At 44.0% G+C, this 27,441-nt stretch overlaps 1 protein-coding gene across 1 annotated transcript in view; it reads left to right on the top strand.

Annotated features, from left to right (window-relative positions):
• Positions 1–27,441, top strand: part of LAMA1 (laminin subunit alpha 1) — a 3,417,884-nt gene that overhangs the window by 822,363 nt on the left and 2,568,080 nt on the right. Inside the window, exon 15 of the mRNA XM_044066516.1 lies at positions 9,959–10,095. Coding sequence (XP_043922451.1) covers positions 9,959–10,095 — 137 coding nt within the window. The remainder of the gene's footprint in view (positions 1–9,958; positions 10,096–27,441) is intronic.

The raw sequence follows: 27,441 nt of genomic DNA, 5'->3' as shown, positions 1-27,441 counted from the left end.
TATGGCAAAAGATGCCTTCTCAATCTCCTGGAAGGGGATGTTTTTCTATGCATTCCCCCTTCCCCCTTGTCCAGAAGGTCCTGCAGAAGATCCAGGAAGACAAACCAAAAATCTTACTGGTGACTCCCTATTGACCAAGACAGCATTGGTTCCCCCTCCTCTTACAGCTATCCAAAGGCAATCACAAGTTACCCCTCAGAGTGGACCTTCCCACACAGCACACAGGATCCCAAATACACCCACAGTGACAATCTCTGCACCTCACCCTGTGGGTGATAGGATTCTGATCCCTTTCAGACACCTATACAATGAGGACATGCTCTCAGATTTTATCTACAGAAAACCAAGTCCCTCAGACAAGCTGATCAACTGTTTGTCTCCTTCCACCCCAGGGCGCTACCAAACAAACAATTTCAACATGGATTTCCAACGCTATCACCTTTTGCTGCAAACACCGTGGGAAATCCCTGCAAGGTACTGTAAAAGCACACTCCACCAGGGCAATGGCCTCATCAGGGGCCTTTTTTAGAGGTATGGATACCTCCACTATGCTGAAAAGAGCCTCTTGGTTTTCAGTACACACCTTCACCAAATATTACAAATTAGATCACATTTCTAGGGCCAGAGCTGGGTTTGCCAGGGCTATCCTCCATGGATTCCTGGAGAACTCTACTAGGTCACCTCCCCCCTCTTCCACAGTGAGCTTTGGCAGTCAACTCATATGTGATGAATACTGTAACATGTGAATACAAGGACATAGAAAAGTTGTGTAAAATCTTGCCATAACCATAGATGTCCTTCTTTTCCATGTTGCAGTATTCCTTCCCACCCAACTGCCCCTTCTATTATGCAGCATTTCCCTTTCTGGAAGGCACAGGGCTGGCATTACCCTTGTTAGGACTGGTTCCAACTGGACTTATAGTTCTGAGGGCTGGTGCGTGCAGACGTCACTTTTATGGCCATGTCAGACATCCAGTGCACCATACAGTGACTGAAATCTTTTGTGTACTGGCCAGACGTTCGGGTAGCAAGAAGAGTAAACCCATATGTGATGAATACTGCAACATGGAAGAGAAAAGCATCTGTGGTTATGGTAAGGTTTTACACAACCTTTCTTTTAAGTTTGTAGCGGCAGGGTTATCAGCCAAGCTGGTAAGTCAGCTTTGGTGATTCTTGTTGCCTTGCTTGTAATATGCAGTAAGAAATTGAAAATGATATTCACACTGACTGTTTCGCATGGCTAGCCTGTTTTAGAATTGTAAAATCTTTGATATACAGTTATTCTTTTTGTTCCGTGGTAACTCACCGAGCCATTATCATGGTGGCAAGTTGTGGACTGTTCCTATGTGTGTAATGCTGTACCAGTCACTACCTTTGAGGCATGATGTCTATCTGTGATACTGGTAGTGTGGGTTTGAGAAGTAACCCAGTTTCAGGTTGGCATGGGGGGCTAAAATTGACTGGTTGGGGTCCAGTTCTCCTTTCTTATAGAATGCCATGGGAGGAGGCAACCATGGGCACCATTTATTGGAAGATGGTGTTAGGCATCATGGGCTTTCAGAAATGGGTGGTGCCTTTCCTTAGGTAAATCATGTCCTTAAACCATTGCACACACAGTGTTCAAGGACAACAGGGGACTGCAAAATAACCCCCCACCCTCCCGACTGCTAAACTTAGCCGTTGATGAGCTGGCCTCACTAAAAAAGAGTAACCCCTATGGAGTTATAAGTAGTAGTAGGAATCATTATGGAAGCAAGTTGCAGTTATAAGTGGTAGTAAGGATCCGTAAGGAAGCAGGTAGGTGTTATAAGTGGTAGTAAGGATCAGTAAGGAAGCACGTAGGAGTTATAAGTGGTAGTAAGGATCCGTAAGGAAGCAGGTAGGAGTTGTAAGTGGTAGTAAAGATCAGTAAGGAAGCAGTGGTAGTAAGGATCCGTAAGGAAGCAGGTAGGAGTTGTAAGTGGTAGTAAGGATCAGTAAGGAAGCAGGTAGGAGTTATAAGTGGTATTAAGAATCAATAAGGAAGCTGGTAGGAGTTATAAGTGGTAGTAAGGATCAATAAGGAAGCAGGTGGGTGTTCAGCTGCTGGAAGAACTAGTTGTATCTAAAGTTTAATAGGTAACTTAGAGCAAGATTGAGATATTAGTAAATAAAAAAAGACCAAGCACAGGAATCTATGCAGTTCCAACCTCACCACCATGAGTGTTGAGCAAAAAAATAAAAAAAAAAGAGAAACTAATGATGTCCTTCTGTTCGTCTGTTACAGTATTCTTTGCATGAGGGAGTTCTGTGCTATAGGCAACCCAGTGTTGGCCAGTGTACAAAAGTCTTTCACTGCTGTAGAGTGCATGGTATGTCGCACGTAGGCTGCTTTCGTACTTGGCCATAAAAGTGGTATACGTACCTACCGACCTCAGAATTTCTCTGTTGCCAGTCTGAACGCCACCTTGAATGTCGGTCTGTTCGCTGAGTCATTAGCTGTGTTTCAGCGATTTTCTCATATAAGTGCTCCATTGGGGAATTCTTGTTTCTTTTGCTACTGTTTTGTGGTACGGTTCATGCCATCCAAAAAAGGCAAATGCCGGTGTGGAAGGCAAATTCCACATAAATATAGCCATCTGTAGTGCTTGTTTTGCCTAGGGCCAACCCAAGACCACAGAGCTCGTTCCATTTGACAGGCCTTTGTGCCCAAGACTTTTAGGAGTAGAATTTCCTCCTTAGCCATTTACTTGGAAAATCAGTACTTAAAGTTGCTAGCTAAATACATGGTGGAGGGATCCTCTGTGCCCGAGACTTACAAAGTGGAAGACCAAATTGTCAAGGCCTGAACCTTCTGCTGTGCCTCCTACTACTGACATCTCTCCTGAGGGCTATGAGAGCCTGGAGATGCATATGGTTCCTGGATGTTTTTTGTGTTTCACTGTTGCACTCATCACATTTGGGTTATCTGCCTGCAGGTAGCCCACAGCCGGGCTGAATACCAGAGTCTTGGATTCCTGCGTTGGATGCTGTCTCTTCTTCCATGACGTCAGGTCGTCAGGGGTATAAAACATGCAACCGATGCCATTACATCAGTCTTTCTTGCCGTGCGGTGCCCGAAGCAGAAGCAGTTCGCAAGTGCCGGTCGGCCGACTCCTGAAATTTTCTTTTTCGAGTTTCAGAACCGAAGTCTTCAAAAAAAAGATAAGTACCCTAAATACCCCATAAAGATTTTAATTCGTACTGCATTCCTTGCTTAGGCCCAGACCACAACGTCCCTCGCTGTCGGTTTTTTGCCTTGTTCAACCCCCGAACTATTCGTCATCTGGCTATCTTTGCAGCAAATTATTTTGGTACTCCGTATTAGTACTCCAAAATGGCTTTAAGCCATCTGACTACCGATCTTCCAAAAAAACGTAAAGATAAAGACAGAGACAGACCACATAGGTCCAAAACTGCCGATGACACTTCCGTTAAGCTAGTCGCCAGCCCCTGATACCCACTACCTCAGATTCGCAGGCCTCTACTGAGACCCATTCGGAGTCCGGTATGCCGTGAGATGCTTATTCGACTATGGAATCTGTGGATGTCTCTACCTTGGATGGGTCTGGAGCTGCTGTGCAGGCACTGGCTTCTGTGGGTGTATTCAGGCCTACAAACTTGCATTTTAAACCAACGCCATCTTCTTCATCCAGCACTAAAACTCGCACCACGCCTAGAAAATCGGCGTCCGAACCGCATGCTCAGGCCCATATGCCTAAAAAACAAATGCTTAGAATGGCCGAAGACCTTATTACCTTAATTAGGGGAAGCCAGCCTTCCCCCTGTAAGAGACCTAGAACTGATTTTCCTTCTGATTCTTCTGATCAGGATTCTGAAATTTCTGTTTTCTCTGATGTCCAGGAATTGCCCTTATCTACCTATGAGGATTCTGATGCAGAGGACTCCATTCCCTCTGCTTCCCCTCCAGAAGATTTTTTTTTGGTGAAACTTTGCATACTCATAGGAAGCATTTCCGCTGGGAAAGCCAAGATTACTCTGACTCCAAAAAGAGACTTAGGGAATTCTTCCTACCTCAACACAGGCCTTTAGCTGTTCCTCCTGTACTGGACATTGTAGATTATGCATTCTCGGAATCGAGCCTGGCCCCTGATACTTGACCTCCTGCTCCCAAAAAACCTGATAGGTATTATAGGGTACCAAAATCCTACTGTGGATCCTGAGAACATTTCACAGGAGCCCAAAGGCATTACGGCTGCTACTGCCAAAAAACCCTACCCCCTCGGATAGAGATTCCAGGGTCCTGGACAGATGGGGTAAGAAGTTATACACTTCCACAACTTTGGATTGCTTAAACAGAAAATGATGTTGATTCCTGACTGTGCTGAAAATAAAGACTTACAGGAGTTAATGCATTCTGCTGAGCAAGGTGGAAAACCTACTTTGCAGTGTGCTTTTGATTCATTAGAGGCATCTTGCAGGGCTGCTGTCACTGGGTCTGCACTTAGAAGGCATGCTTGGCTTAAGGAGCAATCTTTGCCAGGTCATGTTAAAGCTAAATTACTGGATGCTCCCTTAAACCAAGACTGCCTGTTTGGCAACAAAGCAGAAGTAGTACTTAAAAAGATGGAGGAAAAAGCTAAATCTATGCAAACTGTTAAAGATTTCCTGCAAGTACAGCCTCACAAATTCAGTATGCATTGGCCTTCTAAGAATTGGTCCTTTCCTGCCTCTTCCAGGCCTTCTCAAACCAAAATCAGAACGAGCAGGACACCCAGGCTTCAGTCCCAAGTTACTCACAGGCCTAAGCTGTAGGGGGCTCCCACTTCCAAAGCTGGAAGTAGTAAGACACCCCCCTATGGTAAACTGTCACAGTGACTTAACTTTAAACCTTCCAAGCCCTGCTCAACTGACTGTTCCTTTAGGGGGAAAGATCGCCCTGCATGCAAAAAACTGGGAACTCATTACCCAAGACAAATGGGTTTTAAATATAGTTTCCCAAGGATACAGATTCCACTTCAACTTCTTACCATCCCCAAATGGTTGGCCAGACCTACCCCCAAATCATTGGGCAGACGCTCAAAAGCAAGTCCTCTTTCTTCTAAGTATCAGGGCTATTCAACCTGTCCCAGAAGAAGAATGGTGTGAAGGTTTCTACTCAAGATTCCTGACATCCTATCCTGGACCTGTCTATCCTAAACACACTTTTGGTAATCCCAAAATTTAAAATGCTAACTCTTCATCAGCTTCTTCCTATGCTAGGCAAAAATGCTTGGTTGGCAGCACTGGATTTAAAGGAAGCCTACCTGCACATTCTAATAAGAGAATCTTGCAGACGATACCTACGCTTCAGAGCAGGCTACATGCACTATCAGTTCTCTGCACTGCCTTTTGGCTTATCTACTGCGCCCAGGGTATTCACAAAGTGCCTAGCTCCAGTCATTGAATTTTGCAGGCAAAGACATATTCAAATATACCCATACCTGGACGATTGTCTAATTCAGGCAGAAAGCCAGGACGTACTATTAAATCATCTGGCATTTGTAAAGAAATTACTAACTTCTCTGGGGTACACCATAAATGAAAAGAAATCACATATAGTACCCTGCCAACAAATTGAATTCCTGGGAGGAAGCTTGAATACAACTTCCCAGATGGCATACCTCACGCCGGAGAAACAAGTTCATTTGACAGCCTACTTTAAACTACTGGCCACAAAGACCCAGCTGTCTGCAAGGAAAATCCTGCAAGCCCTGGGGTTCATGGCCTCTTGCATTCTACTAATTCCATGTGCAAGACTGCATATTAGGAAACTACAATGGTATCTAAAAAGCCTATGGTGCCAACATTCTCAGGACCTAGAATCAATGATTCCTGTCATACCTTGTCTAAAGACAGAGTTCCTTTGGTGGGTAGAGGCCTGCCATCACAACAAGGGACTGCCATTCACTCTACCCCCTGCTGCCCAAACCCTAACAACAGACGCATCAGACTATGCATGGGGGGCTCACTTGGCAGGGCAGTGCATTCAGGGAAAATGGAACCAGAGTCAAATGCACCTGCATATCAATCAAAAAGAAATGTTAGCTGTACAAAATGCTCTGACAGCCTTTAAGAACCACATTCTTCCAGGACAAATATTGGTAAAGCTGGAGAACACCACTGTTATGTGGTACATAAACAAGCAGGGGGGAACCCATTCATACACCCTCTGCAGACTAGCCATGGCTCTGTGGAACACATCCTTGAGCTTCCAAGTGCACCTACAACCTCATTTCCTGCCAGGCAAGCTAAATACACTGCCAGACGACCTAAGCAGAAATCTCATGGACCCACACGAGTGGAAGCTAGAACCAAAGATATTCATTATTTTGAGAATCAGATGGGGGAGCCCAGAGATAGACCTGTTTGCCTCCCCTCAGAACTACCAATTGGACAAATTCTGCACAAGGACTCCCCACAGACAAGCTTGGAAAGTGGATGCCCTGTCCTTCAGCTGGAAAAACCTATCAGTTTATGCCTTTCCCCCTCTGCCTCTCCTAAGTGCTACTAAAGATCAAACAGGACAAATGAAGGACAATACTTACTGCACCAGACTGGCCACGCCAACACTGGTACGCCCTCTTGCGCAGTACTTCTGGAACCATGGCACCTGCCTCAGGCCCCTGCTCTGCTGTCCCAGCAGGAGGGCCAGATTCTGCACCCACAGCTTCAAACCCTGAACCTTGCAGCCTGGCTAATTACATGACCTCTCCTTTACCATCACTCAGTAAGCAAGTGATGGATGTCATTCTGGAGGCAAGGATGCCTAGTACTAGAAAATCCTATGCTGAAAAGTGGAAAAGATTATTTTCCTGGAGCCAAACACAGGGAATGGACACAACTGTCGTTCATTCTTCAATACTTAACTGAGATGCTTCACAAGAGCCTTTCCTTTTCTTCCATCTGAATTTATGCTTCTGCCATCTCAGCTCATTATAATACAGAGCCACCCCTCTTCTCTCATCCACTGCTGAAGCAATTCCTCAAAGGGGACAAAAACCTAAGACCACCCAACAGAGCTCCTACTCCAGCCTGGGACCTTAACTTTGTACTGGAAAAGCTCACTCTACCTTTCTTTGAGCCAGCTGCAAATGCAGAGTTGAAATTCCTTCCTTGGAAAACAGCCTTCCTCCTAGCCATCACCTCGGCAAGAAGGGTGTCTGAATTACAGGCCCTCATGGCAGTGGAGCCTTTAATCATCTTTCATGCGGACAGGGTGTCCCTCAGGACCAATCCCTCCTTTATGCCCAAGGTGGTATCCAGTGTGGCCCTTAATCAGTCCATTCATCTGCCAACCTTCTTTTCTAATCCACAGAACAAAGGGGAATGAATACTGCACTCCTTGGACATACACAGAAAACTTAGATTTTACTTGGACAGGACTAAGCCTCTCAGGAAATCTAAACAGCTGCTGGTTGCATTTGCTGCAGGGGCAGAGGGGAAGGCCGTTTCTAAGCAAAGCATTTCTAAGTGGATAGGCCATTGCATTCATTTCTGCTATAAGCATCATGGAAAACCTACCCAAGAGGGGATAAGACCACATTCAACTAGGGCTGCATCTACCTCTATAGCATTTCTCAGAGGTGTCCCTACCAGGGACATATTAGAAGCTGCTACCTGGAGTTCTGTACATACCTTCACCAAGCATTACCACTTGCCAGTTTTTTCTAAATCCAGAGCTGGTTTTGCTACTGCAGTCTTGCAGGGCCTTATAGCTAGTCCTAATGCTATCTAACTGCCTCCTCCCTTCCTTAGCTTTGGGAATCTACCCAAATGTAATGACTACAACAGTGAAACATGAAGAACATAGTACAGTTGTGTACACTTACCATAAATGTAGATGTTCGAGTGTATTTACTGTTGCATTCCTGGTTATCCTCCCTCCAGCCCCCTGACTTCTATTGACTGAAGCTCTATTCTTGCTTGCTATGCGTAAAGCTTTCTGGTGTATTTGCTTTTTGTTGAAAGTGTAACCTTGTATATAATTTCTTCCCATTATGGGGGGGCACCTAACATATGGGGCAAGAAAAAACTGATGTAATGGCATCGGCTGCATGCTTTATACCCCTGATGACCTGACGTCATGGAAGATGAGACAACAACCGACGCAGGACCCAAGACTTTGATAATCAGGCCGACTGAGGGCTACCTGCAAGCAGATAACCCCAAATGTAATGGCTGCAACAGTGAATACACTCAAACATCTACATTTATGGTAAGTGTACACAACTGTACTTTTTCTGAGGACGTGCTAAGGGTCCTGCAGGAAGCCAGGAAACCCAGTACCAGAAAATCTTACCTATCTGAGTGGAAAACATTTTCAGTTTGATGCCTTTCATGAAACCAAGATTCACCATCATTGGAAGTCCCCTTGGTTCTTTATTTGTGTGAGTTGCTCAATTCTGGCTTGGTTTATTCCTCAGTGAAAGCCCACGTCAGCTATTTCTGCCTGTCTGCCCCCCTCCCACTAGCAGATTTGAGGCTAAACAACTTCTAAAAGGCGGAGTGGTACAGCGGTAGCGTTGTTGCCTCACAGCAAGAGGTTCTCTGGTTCGATTCTCAGCTGGCGTGCCTTCTGTGTGGAGTCTGCATGTCCTCCCTGCATTTGTGTGGGTTTTTTCCATGTGCTCTGGTTTTTTGTCACGTTACAAAGGCATGCATCTGGAGTGTTTCTCCCCGGGCATCCGCTGAAAATTGGCTGTGTTCCAAGTCAGACTTTCCTGGTTAACAAATGTTAAATAAAAATAAATAAAATAAAATAAAAAAGATGTCTTTTACATTAGACCTCACAGGAAACCTCTCCCTCCTCCCTGGGATCTTAATTTTGTACTCGAAAAGCTGACTGTTCCCCCTTCGAGCCAGCTTCCTCAGCTTCCCTGCAACACTGCTCCTGGGAAACTGTACTTCTACTTGCTTTATCTTCAGCCAGACGTGTGTCTGAACTCCAAACCCTAATGGCCACTCCCCCCTTTTTGGTCTTTCATAAAGACAGGATATCCTTGCATACCAACTGTTCTTTTATGCCCACAGTAGTCAGTGAGTTGTCATTCAGCCAGTCCATTCATTCAGCTACCTTTTTACTTCTCCCCAGAATTCTACTAAGAAGGTGCTGCACACCCTAGATGTGCATAGACAACTTAGATTTTGTACTCTCTGTCATGTAAAGAATACTACAACAGATGAGTAGCTCGTATTGCTTCTTGGGCATTCACTGCTGAGGTCGGTACATGCATACCCCACTTTTATGACTGATGTATGACAGCTGCCTATGTGCGATATACCACTCACCCTATAGTAGTGAAGGACTTTTGTATACTGGCCGACGTTGGGTCACCCACGGTGGAGAACTCCTTCATGTAAAGAATACTGCAACAGAGAAGAGAAGGACATCTATCGTTATGGTAAGATGGTACACAGCTATTCTGTCTTAAAACTTCTTTGATGAGCTCAGTCACAATAATTACCAAACATCATGAAACCCAGGTAGTGTTCTAAGGTAACAAGCCTTTATTTGTCACAGACTTGCTTGTTACTTTGGAACACTACCTGGGTTTCATGATTTTTGGAAATTACTGTAACTGAGTTCATCAATGAAGTTTTAAGACAACTAGTTTCTCTGTTTTTTACTAGACATTAAGAAATAATAGTTAATTCCTAACACATTCCACTCTGTTGAAATTAAACCATATCACACAGTCTGCTGAAACTGAAGAAAGACATAAAACATTATTTTCTGGTTTTCTTTCTCTTTAAAACTTATTTCACATATAGTAGAATGATACAGCAGACCAGTGAAAGCTGCTGTGGTCGTCATTCTGGCATCTCAGCTGATATCAGAAAAGCAACTGTTTGTGCACTGTTTCTTATTGTCTTTAGATTTCCTCACTGCTGCAATAAACTTACATAATCATATTCTGTATTTTTCTGTCTTCTGTAGCTTGTGATTGTGCTCACACACATAATAATTGCAATCCAGAGTCTGGCGAATGTATCTGTCCTCCTCACACTCAGGGTCCGAAGTGTGAACTCTGTGATGCCAGCTACTGGGGTCACGACCCCAACCATGGATGTAAGGTACTGTATTTCTCTCTTGGCTACCTAGTGATGTCTGTGTTGGCTTTTTAAACAGTGGTTTACTTAAATGTGCAATCGTTTGCACAAAATTTATTTTTCTGTATGTGGCATTTTCCTGAGATGGTATTACCACACCATTGGAAAACTACAGATTACAAGCCTGTCATCTGCCATTTTCCATTTTGTACAATAACTTGCCTTTAATTAAAAGATAGTTTGCATGTTTTAAGTTTAGTGAGGTGTTGAACTTCTGTGTGTTTTGTGTAATCAGCAGTTTCAGTTTTTTTCAGTACGTGATGTAGTTTGCCCTCTGGTGTATATTTTATCAGGATTATGCTTGCTCATTTACTTTTTTATGCACTGAAAGATTACTTGATAGACTAATTGTAACAGTCCGTTGGCGTGATTGTGACCATCTCTGTATCATTTAAAGTCTGCTGACAAATGTCAGGTCTTTGTCATAAGCTGTGATCCAGAAGACCAGACATACTTCACTCAAACCAGCCCAGGGCAAATGATCTGTGCAAACTGCTGAATTAGAGAATTCCAGAAGTATGCATGTGGAAGAGTAACTCTGTCTCTTGTCCAAGTAAAAGCATGATGTAGATGTTGGTGTCCACTCTGAACCTTGTCGTGCTTCGCTGCACAGTCTTCAGCAATATTTAAGGAGTCACAACTAAATCGTGAATTTGTATATATCTAGACATAATGTGCCACCTCTTGTGATAGAGATGTGTGTTTTAGAATTGGGAATCTCAGATTATAATAATATGACCTGGCATTGTACACAGTGAGGATCTAAACAGTGTGATTTTACTACTTCAGGAAAAGGGCATATTTCAACTTTTTCATATTTGCATTTTTCTTCTGTCTTTGTGTATGTGGTACCCTGAATTTATTTATGTGCAGATTGTCTTTTGTGTGTTTCTGCACACACTAGCAAGGAAGATGCTCTTGACAAACCCAGACAGTGAGTGTCATCAAGGTACACATGAAATAACTTTACAGACAGAAGACCCCCCTTTTCCACCCCTTTTTGTAGAAACTTCTATACTACAGCCCTAGGGTGGTTGTAGTCTCCCTACGGTTCCTTTAAAGGTGATCTTATGCCTGTTTCATGAATTCTTTATTTTGCACTAAGTGAAGTAAAAGAGAAAAAATGATCAAACTTTCAGATTGCAAGAGTCCTTCTTCTAGAGCTAAGTTGTTTAAAGTGTAAAACATATGGCTTTTATCACAGTTGTGTACCAAAACATCTTGTTAACCCCAGAGTAAGAGCTGCCATACTTCAAAAGTTTGAGCAGTTCTGTTTGTTTGCAACTTATTGGTTGATCCATTAATGTGTCATCCTGCTGATTTCTTGATGCTCTTCATGTTTCACTGTTGCAGTCATCACTTGTGGTTATCCCTGCTGTAGTAGCCCTTGGCCGGCCCGAATACCAGAGACGACGTTTTTCTGCTTCGGCTGTTGTCACTTGTTGATTGATGTCAGGTCGTCAGTGCTATAAAGCAAGGCAGACAATGCCATTACATCAGTCTTTCATGCCGTGGAACCCGTAGCAGAAGCAGTTTGCAAGTGTGCTGGTCGATTGCATTCCATTTAAGGTTAGTTTACTGTGCCTCTGTCTAGCGGTGACACAGAAGAGATCCCAGGGGTAAATTTATGATCTCCCATCCAAACGTGAAGATTCTTCTTGAAGAGGGTCATTGAGGGGCTCTGTCTGACATGGATACGCCTAGAAGCTAGGCCACTCCTAGAAGATCTACCTCTAGCCACCATCTTATTCTTGCTCCACCACCCCAAGCCCAAATGCTTAAGATGGCGAAGGATCTTATCTCCGTTATCAGGGGTAGTCAGGCCACAACTTCTAAAAGGAAAAGACACCCTTCTCTTAAAATAATGACAGAACAGGAATCTGAGTATTCAGATTTTGAAGAAGAACAACCTCTGACTGCTTATGAGGACTCAGATGCAGAGGAATCCATTCATTCTGGCTCCCCACCAGAAGACCTTTCCTTTGGGGAAACCCTTCATACCCTCAGGGAACATTTCCAATGGGAATCCCAGGACTTCCCTCAGTCTAAGAAAAGACTAAGAGAGTTTCTAGACCTGCCCCAGCACACAGACCCCCGGTCATCCCCCCTATCTTAGAAGTGGTGGATGAGGTTTTCCATGAATCCAGCTTAGCCCCTGATGCCCTCCCACCTGCTCCCAGTAAACCTGACAGGTATTACAGAGTACCGGATTCTCACAAATACCTGTACAGAAATCCTGCTGCAGACCCGGCAGTCATTACACAGGGACCTAAAGGAGTTAAGGCTAGTTCTGCAAAGAATCCTATTCCTTCTGACAAGGATTCCAGAGCTCTGGACAGATAGGGTAAAAAAGTATACACCTCTGCAACCTTAGCTATCAGAGCATTCAACTGTCAGTTCCATATGTTAAAATATCAACACACTTTGGAACTATTAAAGCAAAAGATTTCTATCTTTCCTGACTGCGCCAATTCGAAAGAGTTAGCAGATTTACTGCACCCTCCTTGTCAAGTGTCCAGACACTCATTACACTGTGGATATGATGCCCTAGAAGCCTTAAGCAGGGCAGCAGTGTCAGGATTTGTCATTAGGAGACATGCATGGTTGAAGGAACAACCTCTCCCTGATCATGTCAAGTGTAAGTTAATTGATGCACCTGAGGATAAGGACCTCTTGTTTGGAGTAAAAGCAAAAGAGGTGCTTAAAAAGGTGGAAGACAAAGCAAACTCTATGCAAACAGTAAAAGATTTCTTTCAGGTTCATCCTCCTAGGTTCTGCAGAAAATCTCCCTCTAAGCACTGGTCCTTTCCTGCATCTAGCAGACAGGGCCAAGGTAAGCCCGGCAGGGACAGACCACCCAGGCCCCTATCCCAGGGACAGCAGAGAACTAAACAGTGGACCACTTCTGCCCCAAAGGCAGGTGTTCTAAGCCATCCTTTATGGCAAAAACTCTCAATGACTCCTTCTACCCCCACTGCCCTCTTTCACTCACCAAAAGCTAGGAGGAAGGATGTTCTTCGTGTTTCACTGTTGCAGTCATTACATTTGGGTAATCCTGCTGGCAGGTTGCCCTCAGTCGGCCTGAATTCCAAAGTCCTGGGTCCTGCGTCGGCTGTCTTCGCCCCTTCTCGGACGTCAGGTCGTCAGGGGTATAAAAGAAGCAGCCAACGCCATTTTCCCCGAGTCTTTCTTGCCACGCGGTGCCCGAAGCAGAAGCAGTTCACAAGTGCTGGTCGGCCGACTCCTGAGATTTTCGAGTTCAAATTTCAGATCCGAAGTCTTCTATAAAGCTAAGTACCCCATTGGGGAAACTTTTTTCTTGCTCCAGAACCCATGTCAGAAAAAGTTAATAATTGTATTTCTTGTGGGAAGCAAATACCTCATAAGGACTTTTCATTCTTACTGTATTCCTTGCCTAGGCCCCGATCATAACTTTCTGGGTTGTCAGTTTTGTGCTACATTTAACCAATGCACTATTAAGCGTCGGTATGATTTTGCTTTGAACTACTTTCGACGCAAGTTTAATTATCCAGAAATGTCGTCGGAAAGCCATCCGACTACCGGAGTTCACAAAAAAACGCAAAGAAAAAAAAAGACACCCGAGGCCCAAAACCGACTACATTTCAGGGATACAAATTCTCTTTCAATGAACTCCCAGTTTCAAGAGGGTACCCAGACTTACCTCCAAATCAGTGGACAGAGGCATTGAAACAAGTCCAAACTCTCATATCCCAAGGGGCAGTAGAAGCTGTTCCTGCAGATCAAACAGGCAAAGGCTTTTATTCCAGACTATTCCTTGTTCCCAGAAAAGAGGGCACTTGGCACCCCATCCTGGATCTATCCATTCTGAACACCTCCTTGGTAGTCCCCAAATTCAAAATGCTATCTTTCCAGCAGCTGCTGCCTATGCTGACAAAAAATGCCTGGTTAATGACCCTAGACCTAAAAGATGCCTACCTCCACATCCCCGTAAGGGAATCCTGCAGGAAATTCCTGTGCTTCAGAGCAGGCTCACATCACTTTTCTCTGCGCTACCCCTTGGCTTATCTACTGCTCCCAGTGTATTCACCAAATGCTTAGCCCCGAACATAGCATTTTGCAGACAGAGAAATATACAGATTTACCCTTATCTGGACGACTGCCTTATTCAGGCAGGGTACAAAGAAAAGCTGCTTCAGGACCTCCTCTTTGTCAAAACCCTCCTAACTTCCTTAAGGTTCACCATCAATGAGAAGAAATCAAAGCAAAAAGCCAGATAAACTGAAGAACCAATATTCGTACACGGAAACTCGATCAGTCCAAATCAGTTCAACCAAGGAACTTCTCAGTATACCATTTATTGGACACACAATTCACAAACTGTTAGACAAGTTGACCTAGGTTTCGTCTTAACTTATACAGACTTCATCAGAACTAACACATCATACTGAAATCACTTCCTTTTAAAACACTCCTAGGTTTATTGATTAATTACACTCCCACAAAGTTAGACACATACCTATCAGACCATACATATACCTAAAAACATGTATAGGTTAAAACCATAATAAAAACATACTACAATAATTGTTACATACAAATATGTAGGATACAATCAGTACAAAATGAATAATAAAATAATTTAATTTATTAATCCAGCAATATGAGCTTATAAAATGTCTAGATGAAAACAAATATTATGGCAAAAATTTTAGCCCAATATATATCTTAACTTAAGTAATGGGGCTAAACTAATATGGTCATTAATTCCAGGATAACTAGTGGCATTTAACCTTCTTTAACCTTATTTGCCACTTAGTTTCACTAATGTCCAAATGGACATCCAATATATGCCCTTGATTGTCCTTAATAACTTGTTGAATAATACAAAATTGGAATTCGTGACCTAAATTTATCTTAATATGTCTTGCCAGTGCATTAGTATTTTTCATATGTTTAATGTCCAGTAAATGCTCCCCTATCCTTTCTCTAAGTGTACGGCAGGTTTTTTCTATATAAAACGCAGGACACTGATTGCACTTAGCTAAATACACCACATTTCTGCTATAGCAATCATAATGTCTGTTAATAAATATAATTTATTTCCCTAATTTAATCCTATTTCCTGATGTAAGAATAAACTTGCATTTATTACATCTACCACACTTAAAATTTCCAACCGGCCTACAAGACCTAGATGTCAATTTTAACTTACTGCCCTCCAATAGGTTTTTAAATGATCTATCCTTTCTATATACATTGATAGGAGAGGCCCTTAATTTACTGTATACACTGGTATCTAATTTTAATAACTCCCAATTCCTCTGTATTATCCTCACCATAGATTCCGTGTCACAATTATATGTGGTTATAAAAAACAAACCTTCCTTGATTTTGTTTTCCTTTTTCACTTCAAAGTCAACCAACAGCTCACCTATATCTGTACCATTTTTTAATATGGGCTGATAAATCCCTCCCTTTCTTTTAGTTATAATGTCTACCTTAATAGCTTGTACCAGGGTCTCAGGGTAACCTCTTTTCAAAAACATTTCTGTGATAAAATCTAGTTCCTTTTCAAAATTTAAATAGTTATTAACCATTCTGGCTGCCCTGACCATCTGCCCTTTAATTATAGCCCTTTTCTGGTGGTCAGGGTGCCAGCTCTGATATTCCAAATAAGAATTCGAAAAGGTAGGTTTTCTATAAATATTTGATATAAGACTCCTTTTATCGTTGTCAACTGTCAAATGGACATCTAAATAATTTATTTCAGTATAACTGTAAACAAAGGTAAATTTTAAAAATTCGGCCGAACTGTTAATATATTCCAGGAATGCTTCCAACCTCTGAATGTCACCATCCCAAATTATAAAAATATCATCCAAAAATCGCATATATTTCTGGATGAATTTATTAAAATCACTTTGAAAAACATATTCTTGTTCCCAATAGGACATAACATAATTTGCATAAACGGGGGCACACACTGCCCCCATTGCTACTCCAGTAGCCTGCTTGTAGTAGCTGCCCTCAAAATACAAAAAATTGTTATTTAATACCATGTCCATAAGGGACACAAAAACATTTATTTGGTCCTGGTCAAATGACCCTATCTTATTTAGCTGACTCTCCAACCATTCCAGCCCAATATTATTAGGAATCACCGAATATAAATTACAAACATCAATAGTAAGTAAAATAGTTGAAGGGCCTATTCTCACATCATTTAATTGGGATAAAAAATGCCATTGAGTCCTTAGTAATGTAATTGAACATTTTTAACCCCCCTTGGAGATGAAAATCTAAGTATTTACTTATAAAGCAAGTTTTATTCCTTTTACCATCTACAATCGGTCTGAAAGAAACATCAATCAGACCCTTGTGAATTTTAGGAATGCCAAAAATGTTGCTTATTACCGGAAAGTTATTCACCAAATACTCAAGATCCATTTCATTTATTTGTCCTTGATAAAGCATATCCTTTAGCATCAAGTCGATCTTTGAATAGGCCACATGAATTTCATTTAAAGTTATTTCTTCATAGGCTTCCCCTGTTAACATCTTAAACATATAATCTGAGTAGTCATTTTTATCCATAATCAGTATTCCATTGCCCTTGTCGGGCTTCATAAAACGAATGTCCTTATTTGTGATAAGCTCATTAAGCACTACAACTTCTTCATCAGTCAAATTACTATACACATTTTTCTCTTTGTTGTTCGTATTGCCTTTGAAATATTCCCGCATTTCCAATTCACAGGCCTTCTCAAAAATCATCACTGTATTATTTGTAATAGGATTAAATTTACTGAGTCTCTTTAGTACGCTAGTCTTTGCTTGTCCATCCTGTAAAAAACTCATTTTAATATTCATTTTTCTAGTTAAGTACTTTAAGTCAATAAGCACGTCAGTAATATTACCTTTCCTACCAGGAGTAAAAGTAAATCCTTTGGATAATAATTCAGCGTGTTTAACTTCTATTGACTTACTAGAATAATTGTACACTTTAAAATCCCCATGTTGATTAAGTATAATAATGGGTTCACTAGGGCCTGTAGCATAATTCCCTTCTTGTATTAAATCAATTAACCCGCTAATATCTAAATTATTCTCGCAGTCTTCTAAAACGTTTACAGCATTATTCATATCAATATTACTATTAAATAACAATCCAGCCTTATTATTTACTAAAGGCACATCAGTAATTGCGCTAGTCTTAAGTGTAAAATTTGTTTCAGTATTAAAATAAACTTCATTTGTTCCATTAATAGTCACACAATTATTTGCATCACAATAATTTGATCCAGAAAAGGCTGTTACATCTAAACCACCTTCCATTGTGGTATCTACAGTCTGGTAAATACTTACATTTAATAACGAATCAGTCATTTCGCTACTAGGAGGTCCATCCACCCCTTCAGCATCCATTGCTACTATCAATACCTCCATGGGTTGAAATTCCGCTAACTCGTCAGTGTTCCTTAACCGTAGTTTGTCTTCGGTTTTATCACACACACTTGATGTTCTCGACCAAACCGTCAAATGAGCCAAACCACCTGACGCTTCTATCTCCAGTCCTGGTGAAAATCCTCATGCTGTTTTCGTTGCGGACCCCATTTCTTAGGTCTGGCTCCCTGGTCCACATGTCTCTCAGTCTCCTCTCTCATCCGTTGTGAATAATTTCCCTCTCGGTTACGCAACCGTTCAGAATGCCTCGGACACTCTTCCATAGGGTATTCGTCATGCTGGAGATGCGCGTCCCTTCGTGATGACATAATTTCCCCTTCTTTTTCATTGGGATTACCATTTGCTGATTCCATGTAATTACGATTACCCTTAGACAAGGGATACACCCTCTGATTACGATATTCGTCAGTATCCCTCTGTATTTTACGTGTTTTCCTTTGGAATATAGTATAACAGTCATTTTCAACTACATTTAAGATGTTTTGATAATTGGTTAAATAATGCTCGAAATTCAGATCACTTAATATAATGTCATTGTCCTGCTCCAATTCATTCATTAAACGAGCTATAACTTCGTCATTGTGTTTTATCATTATTCTCATTAACTCCAACCCTGTTTGATCAAAAAGCTTATGTACTTCCTGGATCATTGCCGCGTTCCCAGAAATACCATTTGGGTATCTCCATAATCTTAGTCCCCGAGGTACTAGTTCTAGTTCATTATTCCTACTCAAATACCCGTTTTCTAACTAGAGCTTTTTCATAGTATGCAATTTCTTTTCAAAACTTTTTAATTGTTCTGCCAAAGTCAGGTTAACTTTTAAGCCTGTTTTATGACTATTTGAATCATTCTGAAAATCAAATTTTAGGTTTTTCCACTGCATTTTGTCCTAACTTCCTTAAGGTTCACCATCAACGAGAAGAAATCAAAGCAAACAACCTCCAGGAGGATCATTTTCTTGGGAGCACTGCTGGACACAGCATCCCAAATGGCCTTCCTATCCCCAGAAATGCAGAGCTTCCTGTCTCTCTACTTTACCTAGCTGGCTTCCAGAAGTCACCTCATGGTGAGGAAGTTCCTGCAAGCCTTGGGGTACATGGCATCTTGCATCCTTCTAATTCCTCTGGCCAGGCTTCACATGAGAGAACTTCAGTGATATCTAAAGAACCTTTGGTGTTAGCACTGTCAGCCTCTAGAGACCTCTCTCGCTCTGATCCCCTGTATAAGGGCCGAGTTTATCTGGTGGGCAGGGGCCTGTGCCAAGAACAAGGGTGATGTTCATCGTGTTTCACTGTTGCAGTCATTACACTTGGGTTATCCTGCTGGCAGGCTACCCGCAGTCAGCCTGAATTCCAAAGTCCTGGTCCGGCGTCAGTTACTGTTGCCTCTTCCCTGATGTCAGTGCACCAGGGGTATATATATATTTTCTTCAGTCTTTCTTGCCGTGTGGTGCCCGAAGCAAAAGCAGTTCACAAGTGCCTGTCGGCCGACTCCTGAGATTTTCAAAAATGAATTTCAGAACCGAAGTCTTCAATAAAACTAAGTACCCCGTTGGGGAAACTTTTTCTTGCTCCAGACCGATGTCAGTAAAAGTTAACAATTGTATTTCTTGTGGGAAGCAAATACCTCATAAGGATTTTCACTCTTACTGTATTCCTTGCCTAGGCCCTGACCACGACGTTGCTAATTGTCGGTTTTGTGCAAGATTCAACCAAAGCACTTTTAAGCGTCGGTTTGATTTTGCTTTACATTACTTTGGTCGAAGGTTTAACTACATAATGCCGTCGGAACAACCAATGACCGGAATTCATAAAAAAACGCAAAGACAAAGAAAAGGACAGGCATCCGAGGTCCAAAACCGACGACAAAGCCTCTTCTAGGCCAGTTGCCGATTCACCGGTTCTCAGTGAGGCGCTTTCGCAGTCCCTGACACCCGCTACCTCAGATCCACAGGCCGCTTCCGACTCCCACCTGGAGACATCTAGGCCTCAGGAAACTCAAGGTATTGGGCCTACGGAAACTATTCCCTCAGATGGGTCTGGAGCCGCTGAGCAGGCATTGGCTTCTGAGGGTGTTTTCAGACCTACACAGCTTACTGTCAAGGCAGCCAAGGCAAAGTCTAAAACACCATTAAAGACAAAGAAACAAGTACAGCATTCTCCTGGACAGTCATCCATGCCAAAGAAACAGATGCTTAAAATGGCTGAGGACCTAATTACTTTGATCAGGGGTTCCCATCCCCCTCCTGATAAAAGGCCCAGGCAAGACACTGACTATGACTCCTCTGACCAGGTTTCTATTTCCTCTGATTCCTCTTCAGAACAGGGATATTCTCTTCCTCCCTATGAGGACTCTGACGCTGAAGAATCTATCCCTTCAGCCTCTCCTCCTGAGAGGATTACTCTTTTGGGGAAACCTTGCACACCATGAGGGAGCATTTCCATTGGGAGAGCCAGGATTATTCAGAATCCAAGAAAAGGCTCAGAGACTTCCTTTTACTGCCCCAGCACAGGCCCCTTGCTATCCCCCCTGTACTAGATATTGTTGATGATGTTTTTTCTGAATCCAGTTTGTCTCCAAATTCTTTACCCCCTGCACCAGTCAAGCCAGATAGGTACTACAGGGTCCCAGACTCTCATAAATTTCTTTATAAAAACCCTGCTGCTGACCCAGAAACAATTTCCCAGGGTCCCAAAGGGGTCAAGGCTTCCACTGCAAAAACCCCTGTTCCCCCTGATAGGTATTCTAGAGCAGTGGATAGATGGGGGAAAAAAGTTTACACTTCTGCTACTTTAGCTGTAAGGGCTTTAAGCTGCCAGTTTCACATGCTTAAATGTCAACAATACCTAATGTCTTTGCTGAAACAGAAAATGCTTACAAGCTCAGAATGTCCAGACAATAAGGAAATGCAGGATTTATTGCATGCAGCTGAACAAGTGGGAAAGCATACTTTGCAATGTGGTTTGATTCATTGGAGACTTCTTGCAGAGCCGCAGTTACAGGCTCTGTCATTCGAAGGCATGCTTGGTTAAAAGAACAGTTTACCTGATCATGTTAAAGCAAAATTATTGGATGCTCCATTACAGCATGATACCTTGTTTGGTGTTAAAGAAAATGGAGGATAAAGCAAAATCAATGCAGACAGTAAAGGATTTCTTACAGGTTTCAGCCACCTAAATTTAGCAGGAACTGGCCTTCTAAAAATTGGTCCTTTCCAGTGTCAGACAGGCCACAAAGAGGCAGATACAGATGCCCAAGAGGCAGATCTCAGCCCCAAGGCTCATACAGACCTAAACAATGGGGTGCTTCAGCCCCCAAAGGTGGAGAAGACAAATCACAACCTTATAGGAAACAGTCCCAATGACTTCCATCTACAAATGCCAAGCACTTGCCTTTTGGCAGCACTCTTAGGGGGAAAACTAGCACTTTTCTCAAAAAATTGGCACATGATCACCCAGGACAAATGGGTACTGAATATTGTGTCTCAGGGTTACAGGTTCCACAGGTTCAAAAGGTATGCCAGACCTGCCACAAAATCAATGGGCAGAGGCACAAAAACAAATTCATGCTCTCATGGACATGAGAGCTATTCAAAAAGTACCTCAGCAAGAACAGGGGCAAGGATTTTACTCAAGACTCTTCCTGGTACCCAGAAAGGACAAAGCCTGGAGACCAATACTGGACCTGTCAATTCTAAATACTTTCCTGGATGTTCCAAAATTCAAAATGTTGACACTGCAGCAACTTGTACCCATGCTGGGCAAGAAGGCTTGGCTAGTTACTTTGGACCTCAAAGAGGCATACCTGCCATGTCCCAATCAGACAATCTTGCAGAAGATACCTCAGATTCATAACTGGCTCAATGCATTACCAATTCTCTGCACTGCCCTTTGGCTTATCTACTACACACAGGGTCTTCACAAAATGCCTGGCACCAGTAATTGCATTTTGCAGACTAAAAGGAATTCAAATATATCCCTACCTGGACAACTGCCTTATCCAAGCAGAGAGCAAGGACATTCTACTAAAGCATCTGGCGTTTGTAAAAAGATTACTAATTTGCCTAGAGTACACAGTAAACGAAAAGAAATCAAAACTAGTGCCCTCTCAAGAGATAATATTCCTGGGTGCAAGCTTAAATACAACTTCCCAGATGGCTTATCTCATGCCAGACAAGCAAAGGCAACTGAATCATTACTTTCAAATGATGGCAACAAAGACCCAGCTACCTGCAAGAAGAATTCTGCAGGCTTTGGGCTTCATGGCATCCTGCATTCTGTTAATTCCATATGCAAGACTGCATATGAGGAAGCTACAGTGGTATCTAAAAAGTGTTTGGACTCAACATTGCCACAGCCAGGAAACAGTAATAACTCTTATTCCCTGCCTGTAACAGGAGTTTCGATGGTGGGCACTGGCTTTTCACCACAACAAGGGACAGCCTTTCACTTTACCCACAGCCAGGCCGACACTAATAACAGATGCATCGGATTATGCCTGGGGGGCACACATGGCAGGAAAATGTATTCAGGGCACGTGGGCCGCGGACCAAGGACCAAATGCATCTTCACATCAATCAAAAAGAGATGCTAGCTGTACAGAATGCCCTGACAGCCTTCAAGGATCTACTATATCCAGAACAACTATTAGTAAAGACGGACAATACTACAGTTATGTGGTACATAAACAAGAAAGGGGGCACACATTCCTAACCCCTCTGCAGGCAAGCCATGACTTTGTGGAACACAGCACTGACCTATCAAGTACGTCTGCAGGCACAATTCCTGCCAGGAAAGAAAAATACTCTGGCAGACGAACTAAACAGAAACCTCATGGACCCTCAGGAGTGGAAACTAAATCCACAGGTCTTCAGCATGATAACAAGGAAATGGGGATGCCCAGACATAGATCTTTTTGCCTCCCCTCACAACTGCCAACTACAGAGATTCTGCACAAGGACTTATCACTCACAAGCATGGAAAGTGGATGCTGTATCATTCAGCTGGAAAACCCTAACAGTTTATGCCTTTCTACCACTGCCTCTCCTTCCCAAGGTACTCCTAAAAGTCAGACAAGAGAAGCCAAAAATGATTCTTATTGCCCCAGACTGGCCACGCCAGCACTGGTACCCAATCCTAAAGAGCTCGTCTCAAGGCTCAGCCTGGACTTTACCTCAAATTCCTCATCTTCTGACTCGACAAAACAACCAGATCCTGCACAGCCAACTCAGAACCTTAAATCTGGCTGCATGGCAGATAATATAGCCACGCAGAACACACCTCTCTCTAAAGCTGTTATGGATGTCATTGTGGAAGCCAGGAGGCCCAGCACCAGGAAATCTTATGCAGAAAAGTGGAAGAGATTCTGTGCTTGGAACCAGGCATACGGACTTGAACCACTTGTTCCAAATATTCCTCAGATTGTACAATACTTAACTGAGATGCTGGACAAAGGCCTCTCCTTCTCATCAATTAAGATCCATGCCTCTGCCATTTCAGCTCATTACAATACGGAACCTCCTATTTTCTCACATCCACTACTAAGACAGTACCTCAGAGGGGCAAAAAACATAAGACCCCCAAGGAGAGCACCGATACCTACATGGGACCTCAACTTTATCTTAGAAAAACTCACTCTGCCTCCTTTTGAGCCAGCCAATACAGCTGATATAAAATTCTTATCATGGAAAACTGCTCTGCTCCTAGCAATAACTTCAGCAAGAAGAGTATCAGAGCTACAGGCATTAATGGCAGTGGAACCTTTTATCATTTTTCATCCGGACAGGGTTTCTCTAAGGACAAACCCAACATTTATGCCAAAGGTAGTATCCAGTGTGGCTCTTAACCAAACCATTCATTTGCCAACATTTTATCCAAATCCCCAGAATAAAGGGGAGAGACTTCTGTACTCTTTGGACATACACAGGCAACTACACTTCTACTTGGACAAAACAAAAGCTTTCAGAAAAACTGAGCAACTGTTTGTAGCATATGCTGCAGGATCACAAGGAAAGGCTATCTCAAAGCAGACTATTTCAAAATGGATAGGACACTGTATTTCTTTCTGTTATGCACAGCATGGCAATCAGTGCCTAAGAATATTAGGTCACATTCTACCAGGGCAGCAGCCACTTCAGCAGCCTTTCTCAGAGGAGTACCAGCCAAGGAAATTTTGGAAGCTGCAACTTGGAGATGTTATGTGATCCTATCTCGCCTACATTCTGACTGATGGGTTCGGAGCCGATCCCTCGGCTCCGACTCGGCACGCTTATGCCAAAGAGCGAAGTCTCTTATTGGCTGAGCTTACTATATCCCAGGATGCACCACTACCAGTCCCCCAGATCTCGTTTGCCGCTAACTAGCAAAGACGTGGTCTCGAGCTGGCTGAGCTAAGTAGTGTCTTTTCAGTAACTTTTTCTGTCAGAAATTTGCTAATTCTTTAACAAAAAGCTGTTTTAACAGCTACTCTGTGCTGTGTGTGTGTTTTGAAAACTTTTTGTAAAAAATTTGTGTGTGATTGGTGTTTGTTCCGGTACAGGCTCCCTTCATCCATAGGGCCTTTCCTGTTGGTTAATCCCTTTGAACCTTAGGGGTTCTTGGATTCCTGTATACTTTATTCACTGTTGTATGTCTTCAGTTGGCCTTTATTTTAATCGGCTATCATTGTAAACGGCAAGTTAATCTTGTAGGGTCAGTCTTTCCCAACAAAGTTTTGTCTGTGAGAGAGTACTCAGTTTTTCTTATAATGTCTCAGGCTCCTAGGCCTTCGGGCTTTAAAAAGTGCACTAAATGTAGCTTTAAAATGTCTATCACGGATGACCACTCTCTCTGTGTATATTGTTTGGGCGCCAAGCATTTGCAGGAGTCCTGCAGCGTGTCACGCTTTTTCCTCGAGGGTCCTCCAAGAGAGGAAAAATAAGCTTATATTGAAAGGCCTTATAAAACCCTCTTTTGAAGAAGCTTTAGCATCTTCTCCTTCTCCTGCTAAAAAGAAAAGGGCGTCGGCTCCGACCAGTCCGTCGGATCCGACCGCCAAAAGACATAGGCAGGCTTCTCCTTCGGCTCCAAGGACTTCGGAGCCGAGGGCGGAACGGTCTGCCTCGATGCCTCCAGTCTCGACTCCTCTGGCTTCGGCCGATGGCTGGGGCATCGAGGCGGTCACCTTCATCGGCTCCACTGGTCTCGGAGCCGATGAAGGTTGTCCGCTCAGACACTTCCTCCTCGGCACCTAAGTCCTCCTCGGCACCGATGGAAACTAGTTTGGGTATTCCTTCGGCGCCGATAGTCATCGAGTCGCCTCGGAGCCGGTCCCCTAGCCCCTTGGGGCCATTGGAGAGGCCAACTCGAACCCGTTCAGTATCCTCTAGGTCATCGAGGATGTCAGATTCGGACATAGACAGGGTGCTCCAAAGACTGTTCAGGTCCCCAGTCTTTCAAAAATTTGTTTCGGCTCCGACCCAGTTGGCTTCGGAGCCGATAGCCCATGCCCATGTCATTGCCATTCCTCCTCCGACCGCTTCGGCTCCGTCGGAGCAGGTGCTGTTGGAGCCGGTGGAGATCCTAGGGTCGGCTCCAACCCCGGCCTTCGGGTCCGAGTTTGGCACGCGGACTTCTTCGGCTGGACCCGGGGGTGACGTTTCGGGACCTATGCTGTCGGTTCCGAGCCTCCCTCTCGGTGCTTCGGCTGCGGGACTTCCGTCTGCTATCATGGCTCCGGGGACCGGACACTCCCAGGATTCTGGGGGTCCGGCTTTCAGAGCTATGAGGAGTGCCTTGGCCAAGTCTTCTTCGGCCATCTCTCCGGCTTTACCGGCACCTTCCCTGGGCGTGGAGACTGGGTCTTTGGCAGTTCCCCTGTCCTTAGGCAGCGGAGCCCCGGGGCCTGAGGTTACCCCCACTGGGGGTTCCCCTCCTCCTGAGGGTTCTTCGGAGTTGTCTTCAGAGGAGCCCCCAAGGAAGAGATCGTGCAAGAGGAAGCACGTGGACTCCCCCGAGTCTCTTACATCGGACACTGATCTTGATGATGCGCAGGGGTCCTTGAAGTCGTCCTCGGATGATGTCTCATTCGCAGACATTTTAGAGATCCTCAAACAACGAGGCGGCTGGATATCCAAACCCCCCTCTGCTGATGAGTCAGTGCTTCTCAAGGCCTTTGGGGCTCAGCCCTCCGCCTCCTGGGTGTCTCCGCCCTTCGACGAGCTCCTGGATTTGGTTTTTCGGAGGGCGTGGGAACATCCAGATACTGTGGAACCAGTGCCTTCTCGCCCTAACAAATTTTTGTCTGCCCCACCCGAGAAGGAGTTCTTGACAAAAGGCGTGGCTGTAGATGCCACGGTGGTGGCATCTGCTACACAACAGGACGTGGCAGAGGCTTCAACGTCCGTCCATCCTCCTAATAAGGAGTCTAGGAGCATGGACCGGTACGGGATGCGCATCTGACTTCAGCGGCCTTTACACTAAGGTCCCTGAATTATTTGGCACATTTTACCAGGCTACAGAGGGATCTGGTCAAGGAGCTGTCAGATTCCCTCTCGGGTAACCTACCTGAGCAGCTAGCCCAGTCGGTTAGCTCTCAGTTGGCTATCCTTACCTCGATTTCTAACTCGTCCATGAGGCTCATTTCATATGCGGCAAGGCGGGCAGAGCGGCAGGCACAGGCGTGGCTCTCGGAGACAAGCCTGGCTCCGTTTGTGTCATTTTGGAGGCCTTCAAGTCTTCCTTTGCCGACGCTCCCTTTGATGGGTCCTCTTTGTTTGGACCTAAGGTTAAAGACACTCTTACCCGCTGTGAGCAAGAGGGAAAAACTTTATCTGCCGTGGGTGCACGTTATTCCACTCCCTTTCGGCCTTATCCCAAGGCTAAAGGAGGAGGGAAGATGTGGTTCCACAAATCACGTAAGTTTTTCCTCAACAGCAGGAAGATTCCCCTTCCAGAGGCAGAGGACGGGAAATTTTTCTGGGAGACGCCGTCCCAGAGGCGGCAGAGGGCCCGCAATTCTGGAGACCGCGAGTCCTTTCGTGGCTCTTCAGCCTCCCACACTTCATGAGGGATTGCCCGGCTGTGCTGCTCGGAGCCAGTCGGGTGCCGTTTGCCAAGCACCTAAAAGCCTGGGAGTCTATCACTCAGGACAGATGGGTGCTTCGGATTATTGCCGGAGGTTACACCATTCCCTTCACACACTCACCCCACCGTCCAAATAAATCCCGGACCCACCACCCAGTCAAAGGGAAATTGCAGCCGCAGAAGCGTCAAAGCTGCTAGAAAAAGGAGTCATCCAACCGGTCCCCACAGACCAGATCGGATCCGGAAATTACTCAAGGTTCTTTTTAGTGCCAAAAAAGACAGGGGACCTGAGACCAATATTGGATCTCAGCAAACTAAACCAATCCGTCATGAAATCCAAATTCCGAATGGTCACTTTACAATCCATTCTCCCATTGTTGGAGAAGGATGTTTGGATGTGCTCCATAGATCTCAAGGACGCCTATTATCACATACCGATACATCGGGTGTCCAAGAAGTATCTACGCTTCAGCCTGGGAGACAGTCATTTCCAATTTTGTGCACTGCCCTTTGGTCTCACCACAGCCCCCTGGGTGTTCACCAAGTGTTTGGCAGTAGTGACTGCTCACCTGAGGAGTCTTGGATTCCAAGTGTTTCCCTATCTGGACGACTGGCTCCTGACTGCCACCACCAGGCATCTACTAATGGACAACCTCAAAGCCACCATCTCCCTGGGTGCTACCCTGGGAATTACATTCAATTGGTCAAAGTCTGTCTTGCTGCCCTCTCAGCGCATAAGGTTCATAGGAGCAGAGATAGACTCAAAATTGATGCGCGTCTTTCTTCCTACCGAAAGGATTC

This window comes from Protopterus annectens, chromosome 3.part1, assembly GCF_019279795.1.
Source record: "Protopterus annectens isolate FY-2018-M chromosome 3.part1, PAN1.0, whole genome shotgun sequence".
In the NCBI taxonomy this organism is placed as follows: Eukaryota; Metazoa; Chordata; order Ceratodontiformes; family Protopteridae; genus Protopterus; species Protopterus annectens.
This window is presented reverse-complemented; position numbering and strand designations above follow the sequence as displayed.